We start from the raw sequence: 12,641 nt of genomic DNA on the forward strand, positions 1-12,641 counted from the left end.
TCAAACTATGTATAAAGCTTGCTGTCCATTACTCTGCTGTTCTTCTGCCATGCTTTTTTTGTGTCTAATGTGATAATGAGCTTCCTCATTTTCTTAATGAACTATACTCTGACTACCTTAGTTTTTTTCATATTTGTATAGTTTTTGTTTTGAGCCAGTCTTGTTTAATAATATCCCCGTTTGTACCTCTGTTTATGTTGCTGCTGGCTACTTATTGATTTCCCATGACGTGTTAAAAATGTAGAATTGTTAAAACTAACTTTAAAAAACAATCAGGCTTTCATTTTTATAGTAAAATATATACATAAGCAGCAGAGGTTGTTTACAGCTCTGGTAGTCTCTGATTGGCTCTACAGTCTCAGAGGATTCATGTGATGATTAGTCATGCAGAAGGAGTGAGCTGATGTATAAAGGCAGCTTATTCTTTACTTGTAGGCATAACCTTTTTTGTTATGTGTTTTTAAGATGTAGTTTTAAGTATTTACTAAAGTACTTGTCCTCGGTTTAAATGACTCAGATTGTATCCCACTCATGTATTCATGCTTACATCCAGACTCAGCGGATGCTTACTTCCTTCACAGATGTACTGCAGTTTCACTACACAAAAGGCTTTAAGGGACTATTTTCTACTGGTTTTGAGCCATACATAATGCCTGTCTACTCTTACAAACTCCTGAACTCTGAAATCTATAAAACCACCAGGCTTTGAAAATATATATCTTTACCCTGAGAGTCATCGTGTTGGCAGTAGTAAGCCATCCAAATGTCAAACACTGACATTAAATAACTGTCAGCCTATTTGAAATGTCTCTTGTGTGTGTCACCTTTTACTTTCACTCAGTTACATAGATCACAGCTTTGTATCAGTAACCTTTTTGAGGACGCTCCCCTGTGCTTGTGTTCAATTCTCTCAAATTCTTCGGAGGCCAGCACCATGCCGCTGTCCGTCTGGTTGTCCTGTGAAGAGACACGGTGGGACAGCATGTGAATAAAACGCCTTCGATTGAGCGCGCTGCTTTGTCTGTCTCTGTCAGCGGCAACTATTTAGGTCTAATTATCTGATGAGAAAATTGTTAAAGTCAAATGCCATCTGCAAAATGTCACCTGTCGGTTCACATTTTCAGCATCTGATGTGCGGATAAGGAGCTTACTTGAGGAGCTTTCTGTTGGTGCATCTCCAGGGGCAACTCCTCAAATGTCTTCACTCTGGGCTGGCAGACTTTAGAGGGTCCCACAAACACACAGCTGGCAAAGGGCACGCAGTTATAATACCTGCTACAGGAGGGGAGAAAAATAATCAGATTTAGACATACAAAGAGCCACCAGGTGACAAACAAATGCCAGAGGGATTAAAAACAAAATCCAGTGAAGATAAGATATGTGGAAAATGTATTGTTGACTGTGATGATTTCTAAGGATAGTTTTCAATAATGTGTTCTTAAAAGTCAACATCATGCAGGAGTACCTGGAGGGCAGAGTGTTGCAGGCCAGTCTCAGCTCCTCCTCAGAAGGAGGCCGTGAAGAGACCTGTGAGAACCCGTCATCCTCTGAGCTCTGTGAGGAGTTCAGAACGTAGTCCTTTCCATCCTGAAGAGAATTTGTAAAATAATAAATAAATAAAATAAATGAATCCCTGAAAACTCTGAACAAACTAGTAACAGGTCAGACGAGTGAACTCACAGGCAGGCTGTTGTCCTGTAGAAGGTCTCCAAGGATCTGAACCAGAGACGGGAACGGCGGGCGCTCTTTGGGCTCGCCCTGCCAGCAGGCCAGCATGATGCCGTATCTACCAGCAGAGGGCAGCAACATCACAACAAAGAAGACTGCTCTTTCACTTCGTCAAATTACTTTGAAGTCCTCTCTTATTAAAACTGAATTAAAATGAGGATATGTATGGTTACCTAAGACCTTTCTCTTGAGTTTGGTAACATTAAATCATGACACTTAGACCTACAGAAGGTTTTTGGCAGCACAGGATCAGTTTCTTTAGATGTTAAATTAACACACACACAAAAAATCAATCAAAGGCCTTTGCTCACATTTCAGGTGAGGCGGTCTCTGGTGCTCTCATCCTGACGCCATCCTTCAATCGTTTGCAAAAGTCTTCATCAATCTGTACTCCCGGGTACGGAGATGCACCTGAGGGAGCACAAAAGAAGGAGACATTCAGCGACACGTCAGGTTTACTTGCTGTTCGTTTGGATACCAGTGGTGAGTATTTACTCTCTCTATGAAAAGCTTTTTGAAGGAAGAGAAATCGATAGATACCCCACTGCTCTGCAGGAGGTATTGAAACTCTATTCCTTTGATTTCTATGCGCATGACTCCTTGTAAAAAGATGTGTGTGTGTGTGCGTGTGTGTGTGTGTGTGTGTAATGACTTTGTTGATTCTTTTTACCGAGTGAAAAGATTTCCCAGAGAAGAACTCCAAAAGACCAGACGTCACTCTGGCTGGTGTAGACTTTGTCAAAGATGCTCTCTGGAGCCATCCACTTCAGAGGAAGACGAGCCTGAGGGAACATTAAAACATCAGACGCCTATTACAAGATAGTGACAGAATCAGAAACCACACGTGCTGTAAAGGTGAAACATTATGTGGGCGGTGAAAAAACAACAAAAAGGAGGTTTGTTATTTCCCCACAGTAAATATGGCTGGATGATTCAGCTGGAGGATTAGAGTGAGTGTGAGGATTGCGTACATTTCCTTTCCTGACGTAGTCGGGGTCTTTGTAGATGTCTCTCGCCAGGCCGAAGTCACAGATCTTCACGATGTTGTTCTCTGACAGGAGAATGTTCCGGGCTGCCAAGTCTCTGTGGATACACTGTGGATACACGCACGACCACACATGCATCATAACACTGCAGACAGGTGTGTGTGTGTGTGTGTGTGTGTGTGTGTGTGTGTGTGTGTGTGTGTGTGAGTGCTTGTGTGCTTGTGTGTTTGAAGGAGTGTTTGCATGCATTGCTTTCCCCTTGTTTTCTTTGGTTACAGACTTGAGGAGTGGGTTAATAGCATCATTGCATTTTAGTGACCTTGAAATGACCTCAAAGTTTTGAATGTGTGTGTGTGCGTCTCTCCGCCCGTTTCTATTTGGGACTGGACAATGTCTTAATAAGACAGAGTAATGTGGAATCACTGCGAGAGATCCGACATCGCTCACAAAGCTTTCACCTGAATGTTCCTGTACGCTCATATCCGTTTTGACAGAGTCATTTAAAGTCTGACGGTCTACTTAACCGATTAGACTCCAGAACATTCTTCAGTTATCATTTGAAGCCACCTTTGTTGGCTCTATTTTTTTTTATAATTCTTCTGATTACCAGGAAATGTATGAGCAACAGACGTAGGCTTTAACTTTCTATGAACACGTACAAAAAGGTATTCCATTATTTCTAATATCATTTATTTTGTTAAATTTTGTGCAACTTCTTTATTCATTCAAATTTATTCAAATGGATTCATAAAATGATGGCAAACTCAAATGATTAAAATTTCATTTTTAATATTTTTGTAATCGACTAAAATTAAAGTCTTCATGAAAATTATTGTTTACATTTACTGACCTGATATGTGTCAACAACTCACTGTCAAAAGAATGACTCAATGAATAGAATAATTTGATTTCATACTAAACAACAAGGATAAAACCTTTGTTTCTTTTCATGGTTCAGAACAATATATATATATATATATATATATGTATATATATGTATGACTTAAACTGTATCTGAAATATTGAAAAATATAGAAATAGGCTGTACTGCATAATGGTTTCTTTTACTTTTGATACATACTGTTTCTTTTTTCCTATTACTCTATGTAAACTGAATTCAGGACTGTTACATGTAAAGGAAGATTTCTAGCTTCCTGTAGTGCTACTCTTTCCATCAGTGTCTGAAATGTCCTCAAATGTATCGCAAATTAAATAATCAAGTAAATGTACATTATATAACAACTATTATAGTATGACACTTTGTAGTTAGAATACAAATGCAGTTTATATTTTAGAAAAGCAGAACTCATTATTGTGTGGCTAAGACCATCAAACTGTTATTTTTGTACACAGCTGCCAATGAAACTGCACTGCATTGTGGGACATCCATCCATTATATAACTTTTCGGGGTCGCGGGGGGGCTGGAGCCCATCCCAGCTGTCATTGGGGCGAGAGGCGGGGTAAACCCTGGACTGTTCACCAGTTAATCACAGCGCTGACTTATGGAGACAGACAACCAGCCACACTCACATTCACACCTACGGGCAATTTAGAGTCACTAATCAACCTAACGAGCATGTCTTTGGACTGTGGGAGGAAGCCAGAGTGCACAGGGAGAACATGCAAACTCCACACAGAGAAGCCCAGTCCGACAGGGATTCTAACCAAGAACCTCCTCGCTCAGAGGCAACAGCGCTAACCACAGTAGTAGTGTGTGATCACTCTTGAATAGTGTAAACTCAGTTATATGTTGTGTTATTATTTTGGTTGGTAAAAGACTGTAAGTACGATAATAAAGATAGTTCTCAAAAAAAGGATACCTGCTTAAAATGAGTATACAGTGTGCATTAATGGCACAGCTCAGGTTCATGGTCACATGATTAATAATTGACAGAGCCCTGAAGAAAAAACCTCTGGTGACAATTCAGCACAGCTCAGTTTCTAATTATCGGTGTAAAGCAGACAATTAACCTTTCTGGAGGCCAAGAACTCCATCCCACGAGCCACCTGGAAGCTGTAGCAAATGAGATCTTCTATTGTCAGAGGCGTTTTCCACAAGTCCTCCACTGCAGAGATTCATAGAAAGAAAATAAGTTAATGAGTTGTTATGAGTAAAAAAACAAAAACAACTTTCTTCAATTAAAACAGGCTTACTTTTCTCCACAGCAGGAGTCTGAATGGACGTGTTTGATGATGGAGGCGGAGGATTGATGAGGCGGGAGTCGGAGGGGGAAAGTTCTTGGTGAGCTCTCTGGTCTATTTGACCCGCCTCAATCATCCGTCTCACCTGGCTCTGTGTTTTAGGAGAGCGGTCCTAAGTGGAACAACAATTCAAAATACATATCAACGAGGCATTACACAACAAATGTGTCATAGTTTAACAATTGTGGGAAGAAAATACAGTCAGAGGGAACAAAAGAGGAAAGGATTATTCATAGGGTTTAAGCTGCAGATACATAATCACATTCAAACAGTTTAAGTTGAGTGGTGTAGATACCCTGTACGGGAGGAAGAACTCTCTCTTGGCTCGCAGAAAGTTGGACAGATTCCCATACTTGCAGTACTCCACTATCACCATCAATGGACCTGGAAATACAGACACCTTGTTTATCTCTTTTTCTGTTTGTATCATAACTGTTCTTTGTAAGGGGGAAAAGAAACGACAAATGCTAAATTTTTCGGGGCTCATTTATTCAACAACATGTTGAAAACTACGACAGCCTTCAAACATTTCCTGCCCCAGGGTAGCAGTAAGGATAAATTACAGCTTTTGTTGAGGATAAACACTGTCAGATGTTTGTCCCCCAAAAATGTGCTCTGTAGGGTCGATGTGATGTATGGATGTTAAATTAGGGGTGTCGAAGAAAAAGAGAGGCAGCTGTTGAACGTTTTATATCGGTCTGCTCTTTAAAATGCTGCCTTGAAGCTGCAGGGGATGAAAAACATCTCATATGTTCCTACTACAAATACATTAGAAATCTGCATTAACCAACGTCATGTGACTGTGTTGAATTAGACTTTAAGAAGTGTAATGTGTTACTGGTAATCTACAAACACTGTGTTATAAATATATGACATTTAAATATGATTTTCTCACCATTAGGTTTGGTGCAGGCTCCTAACAGGTTCACTACATTCAGGTGGTTTCCGATGTGAATCAGGATCTTTAGCTCTGACATCAAGGCCTTATGCTCACTGGCTGTGGCTCCATCTGAAACACACACGACACGTGGAACATGAAGCATCAAATTAAGCTTACTGTTAAGTTTGTATCAGAAATGCACATAACAATACACATATACTGTCCAGAATTGACAATATATATATATATATATATTTTTTTTAATTCTGATAAATAACTATTTTACGTTTGTGCATCAGTGTCCTGTTAGAGACTTCTTCACAACAATCGAGCTCAGTTTACACACACACGACATCAGATCTCACCTTTCAGCATCTTAACAGCCACTGTGTCCAAACTGCTGCTCTTGCTGATGCCATAGAATGATGCCTCGATCACTTTTCCAAAAGCCCCGTGACCTAAAACCTTCCCTATATCGGAGGGAGAGAGACAGAATATTCATGTTTATTGAACTATGAAGATTGGGTTTTTAGTCTGACTGGAATTCATAAACAGTTGTGGTGGCAACATGTAAATGCATCTGGCCTCCTTATAGACAAGAGGGGAGGTATTAGAATCTCAATTGCAGCATTTGGAAAACAACATGTTCCCCTATGCTGCTGTAGTGGAACAGATGCGTTACCCCGGGGCGTTTTTTTAGAAAGCCGTACTGTGAATGAGCACATTTTTTAACATTAGCTCTTCACTTGGCAGCACTCTGCCCAGCTGGCTGCAATCCAAACTCATGCCATTAAGCATTCGGCAAAATGGAAAACTAATTCAGTTTCATCCATCTATTTGCTCTCATCCCCTCCTGTAGATTTCCTCACACACTCCCTCTCTCCCATTCGCTCATTTATCCCATCATCCATCCGTACCATTTCACCCTATCTTTCCTAAATGCTCACCCAGCCGGAGTTTGTCTCTGGAGATCTCCCACTGCGAGGAGTCGTAGGGCAAATATTCACACTGCTCATCCAGAGGCACCTCCCCCGGGTCCATGATGATTGACAGATAGCCTGTCTTTATGTCAGCGGGGTTAACCTGAGGTTCAGGAAAAAGAAGGCGGTAACATAAGGGGAGGAGGTCGCTGGCTGAATGGTGTAAATATAGTAAATGAGGTTCTGGAAACACAGCACAAAAATACCAGAAGGATAAGGGAAAGGTTACACACAAAAAAAAGGAAACATCAAGCGACTACTGAAGTGTGTATTCAACATGTTATTCTTGCCAATGTGATGTTTTCTCTTCAGTCAAAGGGATATTTTATATGTGTAAAGGACATTTGACCATACTAAGAATAATTATATATGTTTCATGACTTTATATTAAACATAAAAAATATATTGAAATCAGGCAAAGTGTGAGGTTAAAAAAGCCCTTTATGTTTTTGATAATTTAAATAAACTTTTGTTTTCCTCTGCTTGGACTTATCTATCAAAGTCTTTTTGTTCAGACCTCTACAGAGCTGGCTCTTTCAGTATATTTGATTCCTTCCAGTTTTGGATGCACCTTGTATACGTCTATCCATTTATTAACTGTATAAATCTCCATACATAGTGATATCTTATGGTCACTGACTATTTCTGTCTCAAACCTAGCTGATGTTATGATGTTTATGATGTAGTACTAAAAACAAAGAGTTCTTAATTTGTGTATGTTTTATGATTCTTTTTTTTTTTACAATATTGAGAGTTTGCACACATGTACCCATATGGCTGATGCAAACTTATTAAGAGTATTACAATCAAGGGGAAGAAAGGGCTCTTTAGATATAGTTATAATCAATTCCTACACTAACTATGCACTGCATATGATATTAACATATACAGTGGGCAACAGATTGTATAATCTTTTAGGGGCTGTGTATGAGCTCTATATGAATTTTAGAGAGTTGAGTTAAGTTTAGACTCTTTTCTCTTGGATTAATAAAGTTATCATGACTAGAGGAGTTCATGTGATGTCTGATCTCCATTTTCAGATGTTTTTTTTTCAATGAAATGTTTTTAGTTTGTAAACTAGGGTACAAGTGAAGAAATGGGCATAACAGAAAAAGGTAAAGATGTGGTATCATTTAGGGGAGGAATTAATGTCATGTCTTAATTAATTTGTTATTCCATCATCTTACTCTGGGCTCACTACACGGCCACTATACGAGGTGATGTACTGTGGGACCTAGTGAGGAGAAATCAAAGCGATTTGAGCCTCATTATAGACGTCCTTATTGCTAAACGCTAATTAGAGCCACTCCCAGCAGAAATCAGTGTGCAACCACAGACTCCCAAAGATCAAACGGCTGAATTGTCAACAGACATGTTTGGAGTCAGAGGTTAAGGTGTCTTCGTCACAGCCTGTCAGTTTCTCCTACAAACACACAGACACACAGAGGAAAGTGGTGCCCTCTGACCCTCTTCACATTGCAGAAGATTAGGATGAGCAGGGCCCAGAAGAAAACAGCGATGACTCCGGTCCCGATGAGGATTACAATCTCCACGTTGGCCTTGTCACTCGAACCTGAACAGAAAGAAAGATGCATGGAAAGAAAATCCCGTTTTGTTGAGAAGTTTGGAATGCTGAGAATCAGAAAGCTTTCCTTTATTCAGTCTCTTTTTGATGAAATCACCCTCTTGTTCCTGTAGGGGGTGCTGTATTACAAACTATATGTCCCGGTTTTAATTCGAGCTCCTTTAATTAAAACTTCTGCTTTACATAAATGTGCTCAACAGCCATTTACTCAATTCAGCCATTGATCATGAGCACACTTCCAGCAGACTCGTTAAATAACTCATTCTGAATACATAATATCCCAGCAGTCAATGACTTTGATTTCACTTAGGAGAGCTGTTCATAACTAAAGCATAACATCTACAGCTGCAGTGAAAATTGAAAGAGATGAACCACTAAAACCAAACTGTTTTCTGTGCAGAGATGAGAGCTCAAGGGCGACAGTGATTTCAGTCCTGAGTGCACTCGAGAAAAAAGCACGTCAGCTGCAAGAGTCCATGAGTGGATACAGGTGGTGCATAACAGTTTGTTTCTGTGTGTGTGTCTGTGTGTGTGTGTCTCACCGATGACCCTGACGGCAGCCGAAGAGTGGACGCAACCCCGCTGGTTGCAGGCGGTGCAGGTGTAAAGCCCCGCGTCCTCTTCTCTGACTCGCTGGATACTCAGCGTGCGGTTTGAATCCTGAAGCTGGATCCCTGCAAGGGGGCACTTGTGATTAGTGACACACAGACACACACACACAATGCCACACCTGAACACTTTCATAAACTCAGAAACATATTTCACAATACTCTTGAATTCTTGTCACACTTGGGTTCTAATCAATCATATTTATTTATAATCCTGTCGTCCAGGGCAGCAGCCATGTGTTCCAAAAGCCCCTCTGAGTAAACCCAGAGCAACAGCTGTCACTCAGACCCCTATTGACCATCCCTCCTCTCCCTTCCTCCCCCGCCTCCATATCCTTCAGATGTTAAGAAGTGAAGCCGCTGAGAAAGCTAATGAGCCGTGTCTATCGGCCGCGGGGTTTAATGTGTGGGTGTGGGTAAGTGTGCACATATGCTACACCCGTTCAAGCCTTCCTGTTACTGTTTGTGTTTGACACATTTGTTCAGCTCAACAGTGAGTGTGTGTGGAGCTGGTGGGTGGTTGTGTAGTTGTGCTTGTGTGTCCTTTTAGTACCCTGTTTGCCATTTACTGTGACACTAAATGCGAAAGAAAAGATGGCAACTTCTGCCAAAGGACAGAAAATAAATTACTAAATAATCCCATAACTTATTGTTTCAGTTTTTATTCCAATGTGAAGCAATAATTAACACATTTAGCAGGAGAAGATAAGATAAAACAGAGTTTCTATAATACTGAAGGAAAATGACTTGCCAAATTGCACCCGAAATACAGTGTCGAAATGATAAAACACAGCAGATCAAAATGTGAAATATAGACTATGAAGTGTATGAGAGCCAAATAAAGAAACTGTGCCTCATGGAGAAATAGTAGTAATATGACAAATTAAGTACAAAGAAGACAGTAGTGATGGTGATTACTTTGACAGAAGAAGTGGCAGTGATTATGAGGGGTTGTCAGAAACTTGTGTTTTACCAGAAAACAAATCTAAAGATAGGAGTACTGCCAAATAAAGACACAGAGGTGGCAAACGTCATGAGTAACTCTTGCTTTGTGTCAGATTGTGTGGCTGCTGGGTGGGTGGAAGGGCACCTGCGTTGTTGTGAAAACATATGCATCTCCTGGGTAGGGATGTTCACGCACCTGACATTTGGTGGAGAGGCCGGTTGTCTTTGAACCAGGAGAGGCGAGGCAGGGGTCTGCCCTCCACGTCGCACTCCATCCGCAGGGACTCGGTTACATTCACCGTTTGATTGGTGAGGCTGCGCCTGTAACGGGGCGCCTCCAGGGCTACTCAGAAAAAGAGAGAGAGTGAGAGTGAGAGTGAGAGTGGGAGACAGACGGAGAAGTCAATGTTATTGTCTGCATTATTGTGAACTTTGAATGCTGTAAATGTACATGATGATCGCAGAAAGGTCTTCTGGGATTGACAGAGAGCAAAAGTAAAAAATCCCATTAAAATGTACATCCATCCTGCAGGCACAGATGCACGGTAACAGCGCACAACATGAATGAAGTAAGGATTTGTGAGAGCATTTCAGCCCTGCAGTCTCTCAGCTCTGTTTTCTGTCACTACATACTGATGCTGTGCAAACACCAGGTACTCTGAGTGTAAAGTGTCGATGTGGGTATCAGGCTGCGTGGGCACTTTCCTGTTAGTGTGTGTATTTTTTAAGCCTCCAGCATCTCTTCCATGCCCATTGAGACCTGTGTGTGTTTCTGCTGCCAAAGGGTTGAGCTTTTCTCTATAATTAGCTTCAGTTAAAGCGACTCCACTTCGCCAGGCGATGTGTGTATATATGTCTGTGTCTGCAGCTTTCATCTCTTTTATCCCTCACCTTTGACAGAGATGTATCTGAACAGGCACTGTTTCTCCCCGCTACGCCTGCTCTGAGCCTCGCACACATAATGACCCTCATCCTGTAGCTGTACAGCTTGGATGTTGAAGTCCAGGATCCAGCTGTTAGAGGGCTCCTGGAAGGAGAGCTGGCCGTCCAGAGTGTCCGCGTAGAGGTGCACGCTCCTGCAGTCCAGCTCCTGGGGACTGCCCTGCTCGTCCTGCAGGGCCCGGGGGTCGAGGCGGTACAATTGAAGCTGCTCGTAGGTGTAGTTGTCGGCGCTGCAGCACAGAGACACTTTCTCCTGCTCCAGGGAATTCTCTGAAGGTTGAACATCCAGGCTGAACCCCTCAGGGATGGCTTTGTAGATACAAAGAAAGGCAGGTGGGCCGGTGAGATTACATAAACATACAGAGCTGGAGTACAGGACTTTGGTGAAAATACCAATCAAGCAAAAATCTGCAATTGCTGTTCTGTGCTTTCATCAGTCCAAAGGATTTTTTTCTGATTTTGGTTTTGGATAACTAGAAACAAGGCATGTGTGAGGAGTTCTCATTTGGATTGGAGCTATTCCCTCTTCATATATATTTTATGAGCAAACAGGGCCTCCAGCAAGTAAAAGTAAAAACTACCAGAGGAAATAATAATTATGTTCACACAAAAGGCTGCTGAAAATACTGCCAAACCATACTGATCCTTTTTCATAAAGGAACTATGGCATTAAACGTTAATAATGGGGGGCAGTATGTCTTGGGGCAGCAGTAGCTCAGTCTGTAGGGACTTAGGTTGGAAATTGGAGGGTCGCCAGTTCAAGTCCCAGTGCGGAACAAGTCTGGAAATTGGTCTCGTAGCTGGAGAAGTGCAAGTTCCCTTCCTGAGCACGTGTGCATGTGCAGCCCCTCACTCTCTCTCCATTAGTCTCTGATTAGACCCTGTTTGTGCATGTGTCGTGTGTATTTCAGCCCATGTGTGTGCAGAATGTCTCAATGAGAGTGTAAACTTGAATTACCCCTCGAGGGATTAAAAAAAGATACCATCTTCTTCTTTTGAATAATCAAAGACAATCTGTATTTTCACTCCTATTGTTGTTAAGCATTGCTATGCTAATAACAATAATAAAGAGTAAGGTCTAGAACCTGCTCTGTTTGTCAAGTGTCCTGAGATAACATTTCTTATGAATAGGGGCTATACAAAAAAAGATGATTGAATTGATGATTGATTGATGTTGATATAGCGTATTGCAGACGTAGTTTGGGTTATTCAGCTTTACTGAATAAAAACTAAAAGACAATTACTTACCCAGACACGTAATTATTAAAAGGACCAGGATTCATTCTTGTTGAGCCATGTGACTTTTTCAATGAAATAAGTTTTAGCCTTGTGACCTTGTGTGGCCTTGAGCTTTTGCCCGAGATGCCGGATCAATAATCGGTCTATGCTCTCAGGTAGAAAGGAATGTTGCGTTTGAAATTTTTCGATGTAATTTTTCAATGCTGCAAGCACCATCGATTCTGCTCCCCTCCACTGTAATAGAGTGCTGGCAAAGATTGTATAAAAGAAGTGCAAGAAGCCACCACCGTGAAGTCAACCACTGGTTTGTGAGATACTCTTTTCAAGCCTTTTTGCTCCTGCAATCTTGTGTTTTTTTGAAGCAAGAAGTGATTGTATTTGGATGACAGGGTGGATATAAATGGGCAGATCTCTATCCTGGTTGACAGGTCACCATGGCTACAGTCTTTTAAATCATCCAGCCTAAAGCACATCCTGATTTATTGTCAATTTAACTCTAAATGGAAGCATAATTTATTTAATGAACAATATGCTGTATTGTTGAA

The 12,641-nt window shown here is 41.2% G+C and overlaps 1 protein-coding gene across 2 annotated transcripts in view; it reads right to left on the bottom strand.

The window, feature by feature from the left end:
* Positions 1–12,641, bottom strand: part of flt4 (fms related receptor tyrosine kinase 4) — a 47,170-nt gene that overhangs the window by 2,301 nt on the left and 32,228 nt on the right. The window contains exons 13-29 of one of the 2 annotated variants that reach the window (XM_061048652.1): positions 10,807–11,166; positions 10,112–10,258; positions 8,905–9,036; positions 8,244–8,350; positions 6,745–6,880; positions 6,163–6,267; positions 5,813–5,926; positions 5,213–5,301; positions 4,870–5,029; positions 4,687–4,781; positions 2,700–2,822; positions 2,399–2,510; positions 2,040–2,139; positions 1,681–1,786; positions 1,466–1,587; positions 1,152–1,272; positions 872–957 (exon numbers count right to left, since the gene is read on the bottom strand). In XM_061048652.1, the coding sequence (XP_060904635.1) occupies positions 872–957; positions 1,152–1,272; positions 1,466–1,587; positions 1,681–1,786; positions 2,040–2,139; positions 2,399–2,510; positions 2,700–2,822; positions 4,687–4,781; positions 4,870–5,029; positions 5,213–5,301; positions 5,813–5,926; positions 6,163–6,267; positions 6,745–6,880; positions 8,244–8,350; positions 8,905–9,036; positions 10,112–10,258; positions 10,807–11,166 (2,215 nt within the window). Of the gene's footprint in view, positions 1–871; positions 958–1,151; positions 1,276–1,465; positions 1,588–1,680; positions 1,787–2,039; positions 2,140–2,398; positions 2,511–2,699; positions 2,823–4,686; positions 4,782–4,869; positions 5,030–5,212; positions 5,302–5,812; positions 5,927–6,162; positions 6,268–6,744; positions 6,881–8,243; positions 8,351–8,904; positions 9,037–10,111; positions 10,259–10,806; positions 11,167–12,641 lie in introns of both variants that reach the window. The other variant, XM_061048651.1, reaches the window with a different exon arrangement.

Source organism: Labrus mixtus, chromosome 10 (assembly GCF_963584025.1).
Source record: "Labrus mixtus chromosome 10, fLabMix1.1, whole genome shotgun sequence".
Lineage (NCBI taxonomy): Eukaryota > Metazoa > Chordata > Actinopteri > Labriformes > Labridae > Labrus > Labrus mixtus.